This window comes from Puma concolor, chromosome B3 (assembly GCF_028749965.1).
Source record: "Puma concolor isolate L17-30 chromosome B3, mPumCon1.1.hap2, whole genome shotgun sequence".
Classification (NCBI taxonomy): domain Eukaryota; kingdom Metazoa; phylum Chordata; class Mammalia; order Carnivora; family Felidae; genus Puma; species Puma concolor.
This window is the reverse complement of record NC_141672.1, coordinates 98,957,036-98,980,584: the sequence shown is the minus strand read 5'-3', so window position 1 is coordinate 98,980,584 and position 23,549 is coordinate 98,957,036. Positions and strand designations below refer to the sequence as shown.

At 35.8% G+C, this 23,549-nt stretch overlaps 1 protein-coding gene across 5 annotated transcripts in view; it reads right to left on the bottom strand.

Annotated features, from left to right (window-relative positions):
* UNC13C (unc-13 homolog C) overlaps nucleotides 1–23,549 on the bottom strand; it is a 627,591-nt gene that overhangs the window by 330,646 nt on the left and 273,396 nt on the right. For all 5 annotated transcript variants that reach the window (XM_086710729.1, XM_086710726.1, XM_086710727.1 and 2 more), the window contains exons 12-13: nucleotides 17,408–17,635; nucleotides 16,103–16,244 (exon numbers count right to left, since the gene is read on the bottom strand). In XM_086710729.1, coding sequence (XP_086566855.1) covers nucleotides 16,103–16,244; nucleotides 17,408–17,635 — 370 coding nt within the window. The remainder of the gene's footprint in view (nucleotides 1–16,102; nucleotides 16,245–17,407; nucleotides 17,636–23,549) is intronic.

The following is a 23,549-nucleotide window of genomic DNA, read 5'->3' as shown; positions in this document are numbered from 1 at the left end:
CTTCTAGAAGGACTCACTATTCCTGATTGTACATGGCTACTAGCTGTTTTTAGAAATACTTTCTATCCTCTGAGCTCTCGGAAAAGCCAGTGCACAAATGTATCAACTTAATTTTCCCTCAATTTACCATTTTCTCCACAACATTACTCCTATATTGCAAAATATTTTGTGTTCAAATCATTTAGTTTCTTTTCAATCCTAATGACTGAATACACAACTGAAAAATAAAACTGGATTAGTTGCTTCAATTTCTCCTTGGAACAAAGCAAGGTATAAATGAGCAATAGTTTACAATTAAATATTTAATTAAGCATTAAATAGTTAAGCATTAAAGAATAAGGCTTTAAATCCCTTTAAATATAAATCTTATGTTAGTAGTGTTAAAAAAAAATAAAGTCACTGTCTCCTTTTTTGATGGAATTTTCCAAACACACATACTTAATTATCTGTCAATAGTAAACCTTCATAAAGTAATAAATGTATGATGTCAGAAAGATCCCTGGATATCATCTTGAGGTATGCTAAATGTTCCCACAGAATTCGTGGTAATTTTCCACCCTGTGTTTTTTTTTTTATCCTTACTTCTGTGTGGAAAGAGTGAAAAAGGATAACATGATCTAGTCAAAACAAAATCCCAAGAGGTTACTTTCACTGCTTATTTCACTCTAACCAAATAAAAATTCATTTTGTACTTTTTGTCCCTTCAGGTCCAATTCAATTCAAAAGCAGCAAAGTTTGTCAGATAGACACATAACTGAAAGAAAATAACAAGCTTATTATGAAGGCTAAGGACATTTACAGAATTTTCATCAGGCAGGAAAACAGACACCGCAAATACTAAAAAAAAAAAAAAAAATGTCTAAGTTCACTAAATAATTCTCAAGGAGCATACACAGAGAAGAAAGATCTTTGGAACTTCTTGGGGAAAAAAATGTCATTGAAGGAACAGTAAGAAGGAAGAAGTTGGGGTTAAGAAATAGTGAAAATGAAAAAAGTTTATAAAAGACACTTTCATTGGTAAGAAATTAACTTCAGAAATTATCATTTGAAAACAATTATTAAGTATATTCTTTAGAAAAAAATATTTTTAGGCTTATTTTTACCCAACATCATTTTAGGAGATCCTCTCCCTCAAGGAGCTCAAAATATAAGTGCGAAGAGAACACTAATGTACATAAAAGACATGAAAATCATTATGGACTAAAACAAAAATGATCTAAAATGTTGTGTAACTACTAGGAAAATACCATCAGTGCAAGTGGATGTGCCTAAGATGTCACAATTTTTGGGTAATGACTTATTATATATAAAAATCAATAAGCTATGAAAAATTTACAACAGTAATATGTACCAATTTAGCCCCTCCAGGAACCTCTAGTGAGAGAGTAAAGTACTTAGAGAAAAAGGCAGAGGCTGGCTGTACAAGTTATAACTTCAACAAAGTCTGAGACTCATTGTTTTCAGCTGCAAATGTGTAGAAATGCCTAATGACCCGGAGTTGCCTCTAGAATTTAAATGCTATTAAACGTGTAGAACACTGTAAACGATAAACAGGCAGAACACAAGGAATGGTAGTGATGGCGGTCACAGACATCATCGGTGTCATCACCATCATCATAGAAGAGAAATTCTGTATCATCAATTGTAGAGTATAAATGCATAATTAATGGAGTACTGATTTTTATTAAAAAAATTTTTTTAATGTTTATTTTTGAAACAGAGAGAGACACAGAGTGTGAGCAGGGGAGGGGCAGAGAAAAAGGGAGATACAGAATCTGAAGCAGGCTCCAAGCTCTGAGTTGACAGCACAGAGCCTGACGCAGGGCTCAAACCCATGAACCGCGAGATCATGACCTGAGCTGAAGTCAGACACTTAACGGACTGAGCCACCCAGGTGCCCCTGGAGTACTGATTAACAGAAGGATGAAATTAATTTTTGTCACTGGATTTTTAGCTTGTTGAGGTAAAACTGGCAGTTAAAATGTATAATTTACCAGATCTTGGCAAATGTATTCGCCCACGTAACCACAACCACAGTCAAGAGAATTAACACATCTGGTGCAGCTGGGTGGCTCAGTTGGTTAAGTCTCCCACTTTTCAGCCCAGGTCATGATCCCAGGGTCGTAGGAGATTCATCCCCGTATCTGGGCTCTTGGACTCAGAGACTCTCTGTTCAGGGTGGAGCCTGCTTAAGATTCTCTCTCTCACTCTCTCTTAAAAAACAAAACAAAACAAAACAAAAAACAACAACAACAAAAAAAAACATATCCATCACCTCCAAAAGCTTTCTTGGACTTCTTGAAGTCAATTCCTCTTATCCTTTCCCTTTCTGACTCCCCAGGCAACCACTAACCTAATGTCTTATAGTGCTAGTTTGGTATTAGTTTCTATTTTTATTTTTCTATAATTATATAAAAATGAATAAAACTGTACACTTTTTTTTAAATTCCTTCAGTTAACTTAAGATTTATTCATGGTGTATACCAATAGTTCAATTCTTTCCAGTACTAAGTAGTATTACAGCCAAAGTATATATGCCACAACTTGCTTTCCTGTTCACTTGTTAATGAAAATTTGGTTTTTTAGTCTTTATCTATTACAAAGAAATCTGCTATAAATATTTGTGCATGAATCTTTCTTTTTAAGAAACGAATGGGATTTCCCAAGTGGCTGTACCACCTTAGATTCTCACCTGCCAAAGAGTTCCAGCTCCTCCTCATCCGTGACAATACTGGGCAACAGAAGCATAAGGTCTAAAGGAGACAACTGGAAGTGTACTATTATAAGCTTTTTATACTGCATGTGAAGTATAATATCACCGATAAGTTAATTGTGATAATTTAAAGATATATACTATACATCCTAAAGCAACTGCTAAAATAAGAAAATGAGATACAACTCCAAGTAGATCAGATGCAGTCATAATAGTTGACAGGTCCAAAAGAAAAAAAAAAGAAAAAGACTAGAACTGATATATGAATTCAGCAAAGTCACAGGATATAAAATCAATGTACGGAGATCAGTTACATTTCTGTACACCAATAATGCAGCAAGAGAAAGGGAAATCAAGAAATCGATCCCATTTACAATTGCAACAAGAACCATAAAATACCTAAGAATAAACCTAGCCCAAAAGGTAAAAGATCTGTATGCTGGAAGCTATAGAAAAATTATAAAAGAAATTGAAGAAGACACTAAGAAATGGAAAAACATTCCATACTCATGGATTGGAAGAACAAATATCGTTAAAATGTCGATACTACCCAAAGCAATCTACACATTCAATGCAGTCCCAATCAAAATTGCACTGGCATTCTTCTCAGAGCTACAACAAATAATCCTAAAATTTGTATGGGACCACCAAAGACTCTAAATAGCCAAAGTAACATTGAAAAAGAAAACCAAAGCTGGAGGCATCACAATTCCAGACTTTAGCATGTATCACAAAGCTGTAATCACCAAGACAGTATGGCATTGGCACATAAACAGACACGTAGACCAATGGAATAGAATAGAGAACCCAGAATTGGGCCCACAAATGTATGGCAAACTAATCTTTGACAAAGCAGGAAACAGTATCCAATGGAAAAAAGACAGTCTTTTTAGCAAATGGTACTGGGAGAACTGGACAGCAACATGCATAACAATGAATCTGGACCACTTTCTTACACCATACACAAAAATAAACTCAAAATGGATCAAAGACCTAAATGTGAGATAAGAAACCATCAAAATCCTAGAGAAGAAAACAGGCAACAACCTCTTTGACCTCCAATGCAGCAACTTCTTACTTGAACTATCTCTGAAGGCAAGGGAAATAAAAGTGAAAATGAGATACTGGGACCTCATAAAAACACATACATACATACATACATACATACATACATACATACATACATACATACTTCTGCAGAGCAAAGGAAACAATCAACAAAACTAAAAGGCAACCAATGGAATGGAAGAAGATATTTGCAAATGACATATCAGATAAAGGGTTAGTATCCAAAATCTATAAAGAACTTACCAAACTCAACACCTGAAAAACAAATAATCCAGTGAAGAAATGGGCAGAAGACATGAATAGACACTTTTCCAAAGAAAACATCCAAACGGCCAACAGACACATGAAAATATGCTCAACATCGTGCATCATCAGGGAAATACAAATCAAAACCACAATGAGATACCACCTAACAGCAGTGAGAGTGGTTAAAATTAACAACTTAGGCAACAACAGAGGTTGACCAGGCCATGGAGAAATGGCAACCCTCTTGCACTGTTGGTGGGAATGCAAACTGGTACAGCCACTCTGAAAACAGTGTGGAGGTCCTCAAAAAATTGAAAATAGAATTACCATACACCTGAGTAATAGCACTATTAGGAATCTTTCCAAAAGATAAAGAAGTGCTGATTCATAGGGGCACATGATACCCTATCAATGGACGAATTGATAAAGAAAATGTGTTTTATATACACTTGGCAATAAGAAAGAACGAAATCTTGCCACTTGCAAAAATGTGGTTGGAACTTAGCATGGTACCATGCTAAGTGATACAATTCAGTCAGAGTAAGACAGATATCATATGTTTTCACTCATATGTGGAATGTGAGAAACTTTATAGAAGGCCATGGGGAAGATAAGGGGAAAAATAGCTTCAAACAGAGAGGAAGGCAAAACATAAGAGCCTCTTAAATATAGAGAACAAACTGAGGGTTGACGCAGGGTGAGGGAGGGAATGGGTGATGGGCATTGAGGAAGCACTTGTTGGGATGAGCAGTGGGTGAGTGTTGTACATAAGCAATGAATGATGGGACTGTACTCTCGAAACCAATGGCACACTGTATGCACTGTATGTTAGCTAACTGGACAATAAGGTATATATTTTTTAAAAAGGCAGAGAAAAAAGGAGACAACTTATTCTTCTACTAATTATGGAATGGTGTTTCATTGTGGTTTTGCCTTCCTGAATGATTAATGACATTGAGCATGTTTTCATCTATTTATTTCCTATCCATGCAAATGTTCTGTGTGCCTTTCAAAATAATACGTATTCTGTTGTTCTTGGGTGAAGTGTTTTAAGCAGCAGACCCACAAGAAATAGACCTATTTGTGTCTTCATATATCTAAAATGTATTTCTTATAGGCTGGATATTGTTGGGCTTTGCTTTTTTGTTCGATATGACAATCTCTGCCTTTTAAACCTAGTGTTTAGACTTTTCACATTGAATTTGATCAATGAAATGGTTAGGTTTTAATCTATCATCTTGCTATTTTTTAATTTTCCTGTTAGTCTTTTTAACCCACTTTTCCCTTTTTTTCTGTTTTGGATTTTGAGTAGTTTTTATAATTAAAATTTATCTATTTTGCTGGTGTATTAACTATATTATGTTTGTTCTATAATTTTAGTGGACAGACTTTATAGTACACACCTTTAATTTATCATCAAATAGGGGTGCTTTAGTGGCACAGTCAGTTAAGTTTCTGACTTTTGATCTCACACTACCTGAGATCAAGCCCCATGTCAGTCTCTGTACTAACAGCACAGAGCCTGCCTGGGATTGTTTCTGCCCCTCCCCAACTCTCTAAAAATAAATAAATAAATTTAGGAAAAAAAAATAAAATAAATTATCACAATCTACAATCAGTGTCATATCCTTTTAATCTTTCTGCAATTACCATATATTTTAATTATTACATGAGCAAGTAATAGTTATTATTTAAATACGGAGTAATCTTTTCAATAAATCAAAATATCATAATGGTTTATTATACTTGTCAATATAGTTAATAGTGGCCAATGTTCTTTATTTCTTTTTATGCATTTATATAAATCTACATTTTCATCTAGTATTACTTTTCTTCTGTTTGAATAACTTTCATTAACACTTCTTACAGCACAGGTCAGAAAGAAAGGAATTCTTTCAGCTTTCCTATGTCTGAAAAAGCCTTTATTTTGCTCTAGAAATTATTTTGTCACATCTCGTTTTGAAAGGTATTTTCCCTGGGTATAGAATTCTACTTTGACAGTTTTTGTCCTACTCAATTATTACTAACATCATTTCTTATGAGAAGTATGCTGCCATCTTTATTTATCTTACTCTGCATATAATGTGTCTTTTTTCTTTAGAAGCCTTCAAGATTTTCTCTTCTCCCCTGGTTTTGAATAATGTGATGATGATGCATCTTAGTGTAATTTTTTTTTTCATTTTCTTATGCTAGAGGTTAAGCTTCTTGAGTCTATGGGTTTCTACTTTTGATCTAACTTGGTAACAAATGGCTATTATCTCCTCAATTTTTTTAACTGTACCAATCTTTCTTCTTTGTCCTTTAGAATACTCCAATTACATGGTTTTGGGTGCTTTAAATGGTCTCATTGCTGTATATATTTTTTACTTTTTCTGTGTTTCTATTTTGCTATCATTATATCCTTAATAGTCTTTTCTTCTGTAATACTTAATTTATCATTCCTAATCAGTGTACTTTTAATTTTGTACATTGTATGTTTAGTTTATAGAAGTTAGGTTTGTCTTTTTTTTGTTTTTGTTTTAAATAGCTTCCATATCTCCATTTCCATATCTTGTTCTCATATGGGATTGTTTTATACTGACTTTTCCATGGTTCTCTTTGTGTGATTGGTTTGAACAAATGATCCTCATAACTGAATGAAATAGCGTGGAAAGGGCCTTTACTGTGGTCATAGAAGAAAATGAGTGTTGGTTCTTTTACTCAACTTGCTAGATAAAATCGTTAGAAATTATCTATTGACCTCTCATCTGTAAAATGACAATAACAACAATGCTTTGTAAAGCATTGTGAAGTGTAATATATGTGACAGGAAGGGAGACAGAGTAAATAGCTACACAAATATAAATGCCTATAATTATGATATTTTCAATGATTTGAGTTTTAGATTCTCCTTCCTAAACATTAAGATTTCTTCAAAAAGGCACTTGCCTATTAGAACTTTTTTTTTAATGTCCTGTGGTGAGATACATTTAAATTTTTTTTTAATGTTTGTTTATTTTTGAGAAAGACAGAGACAGGATGCAAGTGGGTTAGGGGCAGATAGAGAGGGAGACACAGAATCCGAAGCAGGCTCCAGACTCCGAGCTGTCAGCACAGAGCCCGACATGAGGCTCCAACTCATGAGCTGTGAGATCATGACCTGAGCTGAAGTGAGATGTGCAACTGACTGAGCCACCCAGGCACCCCTCTATTAGAACTTCTTTTGTTCAGCTTTCAAATATTATCATACTTAAATACCCTTTATTTAGAAAAAAATAACTCTTCTATTGTCAAAGCTAGCCAAAGCGGCAACACCAGGCAGACTTGCCCATTCTCTCCTAACTTGTAAGGATGGACTCTCTCTGTCCCCAGCTGATAAGGGGGGGGGGGGGGAAGGGGGGCTCTTAAGGGGAAGTAATCATCTTTCATATTTACCTCAGTGTCTGTAGTATCAAGAGTGAATTATTTCCCTAAAGATTGTCAGATATGGTACTGAAAAAAAATGCCCAGGAAATCAAATTTTCACTTTATTGTTCTGGGTCATTAGAGATCTGCAAACTTCCATTTTGGCAAAATATGACTATCATGGTGATCTTCTTTTCCTGCCTTCAAAATGGTTGGTCTACACATGGGGTACACCCAAGAAGTAGGAGGAAGAACCAAGTAGAGGTTGACTGGAATTGTAATCTTTGAGTCTCAAAAACACTTGAAAGATCCAGATGGTTCTGGTGCCTTGACTAGATATAGTCTACTCAGGGGCAATTGCTTTAACCTACAAAGCCAAATTAGTCACCAGGAGACCACCAGGATTTTCCTCCTTCCCTTCCTCACACAAAGCACAACTGATGGGTGTAAGGTGTTCTTATCACATAATGACCAATAACACATAACTTGTATGCTTTATTTTATAAAGATGAATTGGACTAATTGGTTAAAATGCAAGGAACCTTCCTGGCAAAAACTCTTGAGTGCTAGAGTTGAGAGACACATGGCCACAGGGCCAAGGCCATTATGGACCACATCGAAGTTAATGATATGAAAAGCTATTTAATAGTGATCAGGAATCAGACCAGAGTAGAGAGGAGCGAAGGAAGAAGAAAGAGAAGTGGGAGGGAGAGCAGGAGGGATAGAGTGGCAGGATAGATGGAGGGAAAAGAGAAATACGAAGTGGAGACAGGGAAAAACAGATACAGATGAACAAACTGTCAGAGAACAGAGAGGAAAAAAAAGAGCATATTGACTGCTGCCATTTTGGAGTTCTTGTTTGCCTTTTCCTGGATTCCTGCAGGGGCTTTCTGTGTCTGTGTAATAAAATCTGTTTCAAAATAATCCCTTTTCCATAGACTAGTTTAAGTATAGCACCCTTATAGAATAGTCCTCACTGCCCCCAAGGGTTTGCTGTTTTTAATCCAACTGCTTCCTCAAGATTTGGGGGATTGTGTTTAAATTCTATTTAATTCTCAGTTTGCAACTAAGTACAAGGCCTTTTATACCTTGGCCTATGGACTGTCACAGTGCTATCTCCAAGTATCTGTCCTGATCTGAAATTTTAATGTTTGTTGACTGGCAATCAACTCTCTTTGGAGACCTTAAGTTCACACTTCAGTGACTTCAGCCCAAATCTGTTTCCACATACTCTTCCTCTCCTTATTACAAAACCCTTAGTTTCTGGTATGAAGCAGTGAAAGTAAAGCTATTCTACTGACTCTGCTGTGTGGATGGGTAATGGCTCAATCTCATTTACTAAGTAAAAGGGAGTACTGGTTATTATATCTCCGTACTACCAGGCATACTCACAATACAGACAATGATTAGTAAACGAATTTCTAATCCCACAAAGTGTGACTAAACTCTTTGATTTAGACAGTTATGGAACAATCTTCATGACAAATGACTTCTTGATGTTAACACCATTGTTGTAAGCTAGCACAGACAACTGAGGAAATATTCCTTTCCCAAGTAGTCCAGAAAAGGCCTGTGCTAGTGATCTAGGCAATAAATCAAATCACTGATCACATGCAGGTTGTCATTTTAAAATATTGATCTGCTGTGCTATGGAGATATTTGTATTTAATTGTAGCATTTAAATAAGCTATCTCCTATAGAGCTTGGTTTATGCTTAATTCCTACTCAGCCCTCAGCTGAGCAGCGCATGAAAAGGTGGAGAGCCATGGGCCTGAGGCACCCTGTGTGCCCCGTATCTGGTTAGCTGTAAATTGAACATGGCTGACATTCTTCAAATGGATCAAGGCAATTACGCCTTTCTAAACAACAATTTTATGAGTTTCTAGTGCTTACATGTTAAGAGTCTGCATGTACAGGGGCACCTGGGTGGCGCAGTCGGTTAAGCGTCCGACTTCAGCCAGGTCACGATCTCCCGGTCCGTGAGTTCGAGCCCCGCGTCAGGCTCTGGGCTGATGGCTCAGAGCCTGGAGCCTGTTTCCGATTCTGTGTCTCCCTCTCTCTCTGCCCCTCCCCTGTTCATGCTCTGTCTCTCTCTGTCCCAAAAATAAACAAACTTTGAAAAAAAAAAAAAAAGAGTCTGCATGTACAGTGTCTCTTAAAAGAAATTTTATTGACTAAAGGTAGGGAGTAATTTTTTTGCACACTGTCCATGGTGAAACAGATTCACAGGGGCTAAAGGGCTTCTGGATGTCAAGAGGCATGTTTATCCAGAAAAGTTCTGGAACTTAAGTTTATCAAGTTGTAGTCTAGATGGCTTTTTGGTATCATGTGAAGTCACTCTTCAAGTCAGTACTTTCCACTGGCCTTGTAAGTACAGCGATTTGCATAAATGGGCACTTAGGAAATGTGGGTGGAATTTGATATCCACTAAGCAAGTGGAGGTGGTTGTCTAGTCAATTACATAAGTAAGGTGTTTAAACACCATTGCTGTGCTTGTTCAACACCGCCATAAATAATGGGAATATGTTTGTACTCCTACCACAGGCATTGTGTTGACTAGACTATGTTATTAAAATAATTTTTTAGGGGCACATGGGTGGCTCAGTTGGTTCAGCATTGGACTTCAGCTCAGGTCATCATCTCACGAATGGTGGGTTTGAGTCCCACATTGGGCTCTGGGCTGACAGCTCAGAGCCTGGAGCCTGCTTCAGATTCTATGTCTCCCTCTCTCTCCCCCTCCCCTGCTCACACTCTGACTCTCTCTCTCTCAAAAGTAAGTAATAATCATTTTTTAAAAATTACAATAATTCTTTAATACAAATTAAAAAAAATAACAAAGGGGAACCTTCTTGCTCTGTTTGTAGAAACACAAACAGGTACAGTCACTCTGGAAAATAGTATGGAGTTTCCTAAAAAGTTAAGTATAGAATTATCCTATGATCCAGGATTTGCACTACTAGGCGTTTACCAAAAGAATACAAAAATACTAATTCAAAATGATACGTTTCCTGATGTTTATAACAATCTATACAATAGCCAAATAAGAAAAGAGCCCAAGTGTCCGATGACTGATGAATGGATAAAGATGTGAGACATACACACAATGGAATAGTATTCAACCATGAAAAATAATGCAATCTTGCCATTTGCAAATGACATGGATGGAGCTAGAGGGTAATACGGTAAGTGAAATAAATCAGAGAAAGATAAATACCATATAATTTCACTCATATGTAGAATTTAAGGAATGAAGAAAGGGGAAAAAAGAAAGAGAGAGGGAAACCAAGAAACAGATTCTTAACCATAGAGAATTGATGGTTACCAGAGGGGAAGTGGATGGGGGATGGGTAAAACAGATGATGAGGATTAAGGAGAGTACTTGTGGTGAGCACCAGGTGATATATGAAAATGGTGAATCACTATATTATACACCTGAAATTAATATTACATTATACGCTAACTAAAAATTAAATAAAAACTTTAATTAAAAAATAACACATGTCTGCCAGCTTCCCTATAGGAGGGAGTCCATGAAGTTTTGTTTTCATTTTATAATTTAGCAAAAACAAAGCACCAACTATCAACCTTAGAGTCTTGAAAGAATAGTATCTACATAACATAAATGTAAGCCTCTTAACTCCAAAATTTTATTCAAATAGGCAGATTATACTGCCATTTTCTCTCTAAAATCCACCGGAAGAAACTTACACCTTTTCCTCCTGGGGAAATGATTTGTGCTAAGCATAAAACATTTCATTAACTATAGCATAGGAAAATAATATCGAATGTCATAATTAATAATGAAATGATCAAATATACAACTTACTAGGATCAAAGAGCAAAGATAACAAGCACCTTAGATTTATGTAATACTTTATCATTTCAAAGCACTTTCATATAGGTTATTTTAATTAATAGTCATATGATGCTTTAAAACTTGTATGTGTTTACAACCCCTCCTAACCTGTATTTCTGCAAGGGCTCAAATGGTCATGCCTCTGTTCTTGGCAGAAACCTTCTAGAGTGCCCCATTCTTAACTCATACAACATCCATAGTCTTATGAAGATTAAAATTTTAAACTTCTTTTTTTAACTCAAGGTAAGAGAGGTAAAATTAAAATAGAAATTACTTAGCATTAATCTCTTGAGAGTATCAGATTGCCATTAATGAGGGGTTATTAAACTTTCAAACAAAAAAAGTTTGAAAAATTACTTCATTTTCATTTTCATCTTATCAGCCTTGTGAGTGCCTGCCTTCTTCAGGTCAAAGGACTTTTCCCAAGAGAATAGTTTAGGTGTCAGAAAAAATACTCCTCTTTATTTTTACTTGCATCTTCTTTGTGGCTTCAGAACAGGGGATTGCTTTGTAGTCTTGGCTCTACCTACCCAATAGTCTTTTCACTAAAATGAGGGAGTTGAATAAAACAATCTCTCAGATCTGTGCTAATTTTAGTTCTCTAATTCTTTTCAGTAATACTTTCCTTTTACAGCATTTTGTTCATTAGTCTTCTCTTGGCCTCACTATTCAGAAGAGATTTTTTTGACATGAAAACATTATTGCCATGTTTGCTATAAAGTCCTGAATCTTACCACAAGGGATGTGATTATGTTATTAATGCTAATAATTACAATTAATAATGATACTGCCATTTTTAATGCTTACCAAGTGCCATGAAATCTATACACATAATCTCAATAGGACAATCCTGTGAGGTATATATTGTTACTATTTTTCATAGTGAAAAAGCTAAAGCTTAGAATTTAATTACCCAAAATGCAAACTATAGCCATACTATTCATAAGATATCCTATTTTCAGAATGTCAGGACACGTTTTTACACTCCAGTTCACAGGGCAGAACTGTCAAGGTAGTGGGAGGCATGGATGAGCTCATCTATGATTTGTATGCATTTTTCAAAATCTTCACATAGATTCAATATGAACTCATTTTCTTCTGCAAAAGAAAACTCCTTATAAGAGAAGATAAATTTGAAATTCTCATGCCTTTCATGGTAAAATGAAAGCATGCACAGGTAGATTCAAAATAATATTTTCTGGAACCAGCAATGTAGAAACTCACTATTATGAATGGAATGGTGGAGTTCTAGAAACCAGCAACAAAAAGACTTACTGCTGAAAATGTAGGCATTTGTTTTTGGTATTCTAGATGGGACAAATAGAAAACATGTGTGAGTATAACTTAACACTCACACATAGTCTGTAGAGCAAAAAATATTGTGAAAATATTATGCAAATTATATATGTGTGTGTGTGTGTATACATATACATATATATATATATATATATATATATATATATATATATATGATATGAACAGCAGAGCGCAATGGGTTTGAATTTGAATTTCTCCTTCCTTGAAAATAGTGTTGCTTAAAAAATAGATATATTGTTATTGCCATTGTAGATAATGCATCTTCTCAAAATAAAAACCAAAGGCATACAGTACAGTGAATTATATGAAAACTTCCCCCAAATACAGATAATTCTTGTCTCAACTGTCTATTCCAGTATACTCTTCTGTATACATGCCCCATCAATTATGAGGCTTTCTATCTTGTCTGGTGGGAACAAACTCAATTCCTGACCTGGATGAGCATTGGGCAGGCACACCTAGACATTCTGGATAGTCCTTATCGTGTTCTTGGGTAGTGTCCTCACATGTATGCACTTATCATTACATTATTCAGCTGATTTCTCAAGGGAACCGCTTGCAGTATTAAAATATTACAATAAGTATTTATACTATTGTATTCCTTTGTATGGATGCTTTATTTCACACACATAACTGGCAATCTATAGACAAAACATCTCTAGAACTTGGCTGTTGCTTGACATGTCTTGTGTTGACTCTCATACTGTTTTATTTAATTCTACTTATCAATTAAATTCAGATTTCCAGACTTTCTAATTCTAGTCAAGAGGGAATAATGGACTTGAGATACCTTCCCACACAAAAAACCAAAAAGTGGACAAAGTGAATGGTTTTTAATATACTGGAGATGTGCCAGGAAAGGACAGTGATCCCAAGGAAACAAAAAACAAATAAGGTGAGCCTTATGATTACTTCAGTTAACTGCCTTGAGGTGGTTTTCAGGTCACTGTGCAAGGAGAAGGAACTCAGGTGGAGTCCACTGGACTCTGAGTGAAAAACACAGAGCCAAAATCCAGGAAGACCAAGGCAGCTAAAGGCCACAGGCATAATGTCAAAAAGAACTGAACAGAAGGAAAAGTTTGACAATCTGCAGAGGGTTCCTCTTGAGTAATCAAGTAAGTCATGATAAGACATATTGAAACCACTCAAGGCCCAGGTAAGAGGCATCAAAAGAATTAGAAATAACAGTGCCCAGCACTGACCAACACCAGAAATAGTGCTTGTTTCTACCTGGAAGACTTGAAAAATTTATCATTCATGAGTCAGTGGGGAAACTACACAGTAGAGTCTTGCTTCAGTATTGAGGAATAATTAGCCCAAAGTTGAGCACTATTTCATTTCAACTTAGCAAATTCTAAAAGCAACATCCAAAAAAAACCCCAAACTGTTTCCATGTAACTTAATTATTTTTCACAGCAAAGCTCAGAAATATTTATAGGATGCCAGAAATATCCATCAACCAGCAAGGTAATTTTTGCAATCTGGCATCCTATATAAAGTTACCAGGCATGTGAAGCAGCAGGAAAATATGACACATAATGAAGAGAAAAATCTATCAGGCAAAACTTACTAAGAATGGACAGAGATGTTAGAATTGGCAGTCAAGGACATCAAAACAGTTTTAAGTTGTGCATGTGTTAAAAAGTGAAGTAGAGAAAGACAATTTAAAGGGAATAAGAAGTGAATATTTTCAAAAAGCACATGTGATAAAGGACTATTATCCAAAACATTCAAAGACTTTTAAAACTCAACAATTAGAAAAAAAAACACCTCTTCTTTAAAAATTCTTATAAAAACCTCACCAAAGAAGATATACAGATGGCAAATAGGCATTTGAAAGAATGCTGCATATCATATGTCATCAGAGAAATGACAGTGAATACAATATACCACGATGCACCTATCATAATGGCCAAAGCCTGGAACACAAACAATACCAAATGCTAAAGAAGATTCAGATGAACAGGAACCGTCATTCATTGCTGGTGGGAATGCAAAATGGTACACCCACTTTAAAAGACAGTTTGATGGTTTTCTTACAAAACTAAACATATTCTTACCATACAATCCAGCAATTATGCCTCTTGGCATTTGCGCAAAGGAATTGAAAACTTATGTTCACACCAAAACTTGCATATGAAAGTTTATAGCAGCTTTATTCTTAATTGCCAAAATTTGGAAGCAACCAAGATGTTCCTCAGTAGGTCAACAGATAAATAAACTGTGACACAGCTAGACAATGGAATAAAATTCAGTGCTAAAAAGAAATGAACTATCAAACCATATAAAAGACATGGAGGAAATAGAACGTCTATTACTAAGAGAAAAAAGCCAACATGAAAAGGTTACATACTGTGTGATTCCAACCCTTTGACGTTCTTCAAAAGATAAAACTATGGAGACAGTAAAAAGATCACTGGTTGTCTGGAATTCTGGGATAAAGGGGGGTGAATAGGTGGAATAGGTGCAATAGGGGGATGAAGAGGATTTTTAATGCAAAGTACTCTAGAATTAGACTATTTTTACAAGAGTCAGTTGCTCTAAGTTTGCCATAGTCCTGTCCTTTTTTGTTGCCCTTATCCTGCTTGATTCATTATTTTACTGCTTTCGAGGCTTGAAATTATGACTGTCAATTGACTTTTGCCTTCTGTTAACAAATGAAGGAATATAAAAATGGTTCCTTCTATCAGTGTGAAGGGAGGAATCATCCAAACTCATTCTATAGCACCCACTGTTATTTAGTCCCAACAAACTTCCCAAGTCTATTTCTCAACATTTCCCTCATCAGCCCATATACACAAGAAGAGCTTTTCATTTCTTACTCACTATTGCCTATATTCCCAAACAAGCTGGAGGTGTTAAGTTCACTTACTTAGCATGTTAACAAGATCCATGTTTAAACCATCAGCACAGAAAGGAGGAAAGAAAATGAAATGACTGTCCTTAAATTCAGGGTTAGGAATTTTCATTTCTACCAAATGCTAAGTGGAAGTAATTTTATGTCACTAGAAAGAAAAGAACCCATGTCAGAAAAATAACTTTTTGCTGTTTAGTGTAAAATATAAGACACTTAAAAATAAATGACCTCCCAGATAATGAGAGGTTGTAAAAGTTATCATCAACCATTTCATCATGGTGTAGGTGGGATGGGCCAAATCCTGCCCAAATCTATTGCCTTTAGACATAAATCTTCAGACGTCAAAATATTGGTCAATCAAGCCAGTAAATTCCTCATTGCGTTGGGTCAACCCAAGTTACAAAATTATTTATTCCTTTTTCTCCTGTAAAGTCACCCCAACCATGCCACCTTTTGTTTGAAATACTCTTTTTACTCACTTGCTTCCAAAGATAAAGAATAAAGAATATAAGAGTATTAAGTGACTTCATAACAATCTTACTTTTTATATTTTTTTGCATAGACAGTATGAGATACTTATTGCTTCTATATTTAGCATGCCTCTACTAAATTTATTCCCAAATGCATTAACAAGCATAATATTTTCACACTATGTACTTACAAGTAAAACTTCTCATCCCATACTGGATTCAAGTTTCCAAAAATGGTTTTAGTTCTTCTTTTGTTCTTTCCAACTTGAACAGTAACATATGGGTCACTAGACCCTGTTTTGTCTTTTGCCTGCAAGCCTTGTGCAGAAACCACTGAAATAAGCCAAAATGGACATTTTAATATAAAGGATTTCCTCAAACAAAAAAAGGGACTATTTATGATGAAGCATTTTCTAACACATTGTACACTGGGTTTACAGATGCACTTCCAGGGCTTCTATTATGAACATTAGGACTTAAAAAAATACTTAATGTAATAATTAAAATGCTAAGTATTAAAACCTTCCTTGAATATTTGCTTTTGCTTGTAATGAATATTCACTATATACATACACTTTCATATACACATCAGGTATATACTTATATATAGATTACTGCATACACACATAGAGAAATGATGATGCACATACAGTATGCAAAAGTTTATCCAACATAATCCAAATGTCTGTAATTTAAACTGTACTTCTATTTATGAGCTTGCTGTTACTATTTTTTTTAAGTTTATTTATTTTGAGACAGACAGCATGAGCGTGGAAGGGGTGGAGGGAGAGGGAGAGAGAGAATCCCAAACAGGCTCTGCACTGTCAGCAGAGAACCTGATTCGGGGCTTGATCTCATAAACCACGAGATTATTACCTGGACCCAAACCAAGAGTCATATCACCCCAAGTTTGCTATCACTATTGATCAAGTCAACCTAGTAAATAAAAAGCTTCTTTATCTTATAAGTGCCATATGAGTAAGTTAAGACGCTTGGTAAACATTAACACAACATGCATGCGCTTGTTAATGTTGTAAGCAACTTCAGGAGTTCATATTTTCAGACATCACTAAGCTCAAATTGCCTTGACTCTAGGATCAATTGTTTGAGGGGTATCGATCACGGATTAAGTAAAATAATGTGTGTTTTCTCATTAAGAAAAACTGACTAAAGAGATTTTTAGCTACTCTTGTAATTTATCAGTGGCAGACAGCTACAAAGCTAATCTCTTGGAAATTGTAGGGCATTGATGAGTCTATTGTAAAAGACAACCTTCTTCCTCTGGAAGAGTTTTTGATTAGAACAACCAACAGACTGAAATTACTTCAATTATCTAGTATATATATGAGAACTTTGAAATACAACTACACTGGTCAATACTGACAAGAAAGAAAAATTCTACTTACTTTACCTATTATTCTTATTATTAGCAGTGATTTCTAAGACATGTGAAAATCTCAGTGTGGAATCGAAATTTTAAAGATAACTACTTTTACCTGTAATGGTTATTTTTGCTGACCACTTAGATGTCCCATCCAGTACACTCTGCTTGGCCGCTTTTGTGTACTGCACGAAATCTTCTTTAGAAATCTGAAACATTTCCTGAATTACTTCAAACACCTCTGGCCTGTTTTTCTCCCTAATCTTCATTCTTTCTTTCATAGCTGTAATGATGGTCTGTGTCTTGTCTTCGGCACCATGCTTAGAACTCTTTTCTGCTGCTCCTATAATGGAAAAATCAATGGTGATGTACATGTATGTAAAGTTACTTTGTGATAGCCCGAGGGAGAAAAAGAAGGAATATGAGAATGAATAAATGCTTTAGTTTTAAGGAGAGATCAGGACAAGATCAGGACAAACAAATATTGCTGGACAATATTCAGAACTAGTCTTTTGAGTTAATGGCAAATAAATGGACTTGCATGATTCCCAGTATTTTTCTGTTGTTATTTGATGAAATCAGGGGTTGTAGAAATATGTCATCTAAATTTTCAAAACAAACAGAATGCACACAATAATGATATTATATACTCCACATATATACCACACACAAATGTGAGAAATAGATTGTATATGTAAGGCAAGTGTCATTCAAAAATCAGAATTTCAAATACTTGTGTGCAAAGTGCTTACTTTTAATGATGGAATTTATCATAATTGAGTGCTTAAATTCTTCTTATAAAATAAACACCACCACTCTCTCTTATATATTGAAATATAGTGTAAGATTTTACTTGCAACTAAATTGGAAACCACTGGGCTAGGTGATCTCTAAATACCTGACAGACCACAGACGTGAACTCTCATTCTGTGATATGGCCACACTTGTCAACAGGCTGAATTATTTCTACTTAAAACCCTTTTTGATTTCTAGTACTTTGGTGATTGGTCTCAACTTTCTGGGCATTTTTATTTATAAAGCCAATCCTTTTGGCAGTGAAGGATTTCCAAAAGTCAGTTCTTGGGTCCCTCACATTCTCCAACTACCAGCCAGATACTCTCAATGTTCTGTGTGGCCTGTGGGTTGCACAATATTATACAACAGGTAAACAGCAAACCATGATTCCAACTCTCATGGTTCCTTAGTGAGAATGAAATGAGAATGCAAAACCCCAGGTACCAATACTGCAGGAACTGCCACCGCTGAAACCAAATATTTTTTGGATCAGAACAACTGAGATGTTGTGAAAAGAATAAAAACAAAACAACAAAACTCATGTTCATAGCTAGCAACAATTCCAATTTTCATCTAAATGACTGTATTATCCAACTTACAATTTTTTGAAATATTATATTCCTGAAATAGGCATACTAATATCTAGTGAAACATTTAGAGACTAAGTGGTATAATTTAATTTAAAAGAAATTTTTAATGTTTACTTTTGAGAGAGAGAGACAGAGAGAGAGAGACAGAGAGAGAGACAGAGAGAGAGAGAGAAGAAGAAGAAGAAGAAGAAGAAGAACGAGGAGGAGGAGGAGGAGGAGGAGGAGGAGAGAGGGGGACACAGAATCCAAAGCAGACTCCAGGCTCTGAGCTGTCAGCACAGAGCCAGATGCAGGGCTCAAACTCATGAACTTTGATATCAGGATCTGAACCGAAGTCAGACACTTAACAGACTGAGCCGTCCAGGCATCCCTAAATGGGATAATTTATCTGCACCATTTCTACCACGAAGGATAGCTTCAGTAATGTTCTTTGAATATAAGTCTTTGCATGTTAAGCCCAATTTAAGCATAGAATCTAAGACAAAGAGGAAGAGGTCAGCTGTTAACTTTCCTTATAATAAATTCATAATCAATTTAATAGGAGTACTTTAGTGAAAAACTGCATTTATTTAAAAGTGTAACATTTGTTTCCTAATGTGGGAAAAATACATTCATAATAACCAAGATGTAATTAGAGAAAGTTAAAGGGATGAATATTTTAATGATAGAAAGAGCATATTCCCTGTCTTTATCATTAAAAAACAAACCTTTGAGTCTTAAACCACATTAAAAAATACTAAAAATGAAAGCATTGCATTTAAGGTAATTTGAAAGGACATTATAAATGTCCCAGTCATCTGTTTAAACAGGCCCTGGAACAGCTACACATTAGTAGATTACACATCCTTAAACAATTAACCATGCTTGTAATTTATCAGTAATGATTTAACTGCACAGTGCATAATTCTTATACAATGAAATTAGTTTAGGCTACATTTAATAGTTCCAGCTACCCAAGAGGCATATTGTACTTCAAGTACTGAAATATTCATTAAATAGAAAGACAGTGGAGGCTTGAAAAAGTTACCGCAAAATTCAAAATACCCCAAAAGTTTGGTATGTGACAGCCATCCTAAGAATGAATGTTTAACAGGTTAAAAGTGCCATAAAACGTAACTCTCCTCCAATTTCTAAGTAACTATTATTGTTTTGGCTATTAGTGTTCCCAAAAGACTATAGGAAAAAAGTGTTAACGTTCTTGAGAGTTAAGTATATTTTAAATTATTTCTCTAAATTCAGGAAGAGCCAGCTGACCACTACCCACAAAATAATGCCCATTCAAGCAACAAGTGTCAAATTCAAAGGTAGACTATCAAGAAATTTTTTATCTAAAGGAATCAAATTTCTAAACTCAACCACTGCCTCTTGAATTTTTTTTTTTAAATTTTTTTTTTCAACGTTTATTTATTTTTGGGACAGAGAGAGACAGAGCATGAACGGGGGAGGGGCAGAGAGAGAGGGAGACATAGAATCGGAAACAGGCTCCAGACTCTGAGCCATCAGCCCAGCGCCTGACGCGGGGCTCGAACTCATGGACCACGAGATCGTGACCTGGCTGAAGTCGGACGCTTAACCGACTGCGCCACCGAGACGCCCCTTGAATTTTTTTTAAAGAAGTAAATAGGTAAGCTTGACAATTATCTGTGAAATCCTTCACCAATGCCCTTGATGTTGGAGTAGAACACTGTAATATGTAGAAAAGAGACCAGTCATAAACTTTGAAACCACTATTCTGGGGAGAGCAGAGGATCAGAGACTTCTATTTAAATCTTTTCTCTGTTATTCCTAGAAAAGATATGTGGAATTTTAAAACTTCTACTTTCACTCTAACATGTTTGGTCTGAGGGAAATGATTCAACTTAAGTCTATCTACTTTGGCCATATAAAGAAAAATCTGTAATTAATTTTGTCACTGATCTACAAGTACTTTACATTGCCCTACTGTTTTTCAAACCCACATACCTCCTCTGAGTTTTCTAATGAAACTGTTCCTGAAATAGCTGCGATTTGCCATGAATTTCTAACCCTTTGGGTCTATTGTTTTCATTCAGACTTAGTCTGCTTATCTCAAAGTCATCAGATATAAACAAATTTGCATTTATATGACTCTTCCTTCAAAGTGTATTATAGAAGGTCTGGTAGCTGCACAGAAATACAGTAAATAATATGTCAACAAAGGATGAACCGTAAATGAGATCAAAAGAGATAATGTACAGGAAAGCACTTTATAAAGTGTAATACATTATCCAAATGGAATGCATCATTATTACTTTTTAAATTTTTTTTAACGTTTATTTTTGAGACAGAGAGAGACAGAGCATGAACGGGGGAGGGTCAGAGAGAGAGGGAGACACAGGATTGGAAGCAGGCTCCAGGCTCTGAGCCATCAGCCCAGAGCCCGACATGGGGCTCGAACTCATGGACCGCGAGATTGTGACCTGAGCTGAAGTTGGACGCCCAACCGACTGAGCCACCCAGGTGCCCCTATCATTGTTACTTTTAAAAACACTTAATTGACAAACCAGACAATACAATTATGCACAACAAAACTGCAAGAGATTTCATCCTTAGACAGAGGCAAACTTATCCCACATGGTTTCCTTCTACAAAATTTAAAGGGACAGCAAATCAGAACCATTACTTGTCTCTATAATTTTTATTATTACCAAAAACATATAAATTTCATGTGAAATTCACAATTTTACCACCTTTACACAGCAATTGATAATTTCAGTGTTTCTTTCAGATACATACATATAATAACTGCAATATTCTCTCTTGGTCTCAATCTCTTCTCTTTCTTATTTTTCTCAATAGCTATTACAAAACATTTCTACTTTCTTCAAGTCACTTACCTCACTCCACTAACCTCCATTCTTAATGTATGATTTTATCTCTTCCTTAACAGAAATAGGGGCTTCCCTAACACAGTGGTCACATTTTCCTCTCCCCTATGGGAAAACAACAAAAACAAAAGCAACAGCAAAACAAAACCTGACCTGTAATATTAGCAGATTTCTGTGGTGTAAATACTCCTACCACAGCTGATTTCAAGCCACTACCTTGCAAAATTCTTAACTATTTATCATCACTGACCCAATTCCCTGTGTATTCATTTATCTTACATGCTAGCCTATAAGGCCAATCTCAACTAAATATGTATTCCAAGTATCACGCATGCTGCTTACAAAATAGGATACACTCAAAAAATAGAGAAGACAGAATATTTCTTGGGGAAACCTAAAATGATTGCCATATTGGGTACTTAATTTGGCTACAGGTTCAATTTTATGTGTTAGGAATTTTGTATACACTCTCACCCTGAGGTCATGATCCTGGAAGAAACAAAAATAAATTCAGTGTAAAATGTTATGTGTGCTGTGGAATCTTACGAAGAGACAAAATACACTGGGCATTTGGCTTCGGGTTTGGAATTTTCAAAAACAAAGGCTGTGTGCCCATCACTAGAAAGCAGCAATTGGTTGGCCTATATACCTCATGCACTTATAGTGAGCGTAAAACAAGGGCATAAGTCCAGATATAAATGGAAGAAATACATCAAGGAAATCACTTTTAAATAAGGCAAAGGAGCAGAGTGGCTCATGATGCTCGTATGCTAGAAGGCAGACACGTGTGAATCCTGACTTGCCACTTACTACCCATTTGAAATTGGGCTACTTTATCTCTGTAAACCTTAGTTTTCTCACCTGAAAAACAAAAGGAAATAATAGTATCTTTCTTAACAGGGTCATGGTAAGGATTAAATGAAATAATGTTTAAGTTTCAATTCTAATAATTAAGCAAGTATAACATCTAGATGTCACAAGGTGAAGATACAAATACTAATTAAAGAATTATACATTAAAATGGAATTTGGGGGTTTTAGCTATATGATTACTTGGCCTGTGAAACAACTTGTAAAGTCTCTCCATCAACAGTGCCATACCCAATATCAGCCATGTGCTAAATGCTCTGTAGCTATTTGCTTGATTGGAGCCAATGAAGCACTTAAAGATTTAAGAAAATTTAAAGTTCAGAGAAACAAAAAGATATTATTATTACAATATTTTTATTTTTCATATCCAAAAATTTTTACCTGCATTTGAAGCTGGTGAACTCAGAGTAGGCAGGTGGTTAATATGCATGAAATGCATGCAGGTGGTCTGATACTGAGGTGGTTCTCTAGGAGTCCCTAACATAAGAAACTTCATAGTTTTTTTTCCTTTCCCAGTATAATCCTGTAGGTGGCCTGCTCATGGCGCTTCTGTTTTTCTTTCCCATGAAATCATGTAGGTGGGCACTTGGCTGGTGGCTAGTATTTTCTATCTTTTCTCTTTAGCGGCTTTACATTCAAGATAATCTTAACCCTCCTCTTTTAATATGCCTTGAATCTTTCCAAGGAGAAGACCCACAACACCCCTAGTCTTCAAATCAGCCGTAACCTCTACTCTTAATCAAAGCCACACACTCCACTCTATTTCGCAAACACAACAAAGGACTGACATTTAACAGAAGAATAATTGGAAGATCACAGAGCTACTGGGAGATCATCATCTCCCACTCTCATTGGTGCCCCATCGCTGACAATGGGAGAATGTGGGCAGGGGGTTCCCCTTTCATGGAACTGCCACCATCCATAAAGTAATTTTACTTTATTGAGCTTGGGCCCAAGACCAAAATTCAGCCTTTCTTCCCTGCCCCCACCCCCAACTTCTACCATATTCAATAGTACCATTATTGGTGAATGCAAACTTGTAGAACAAGTCCAGAAGGATTTGCATATTAAAGATGATAAAATCGGGGCGCCTGGGTGGCGCAGTCGGTTAAGCGTCCGACTTCAGCCAGGTCACGATCTCGCGGTCCGTGAGTTCG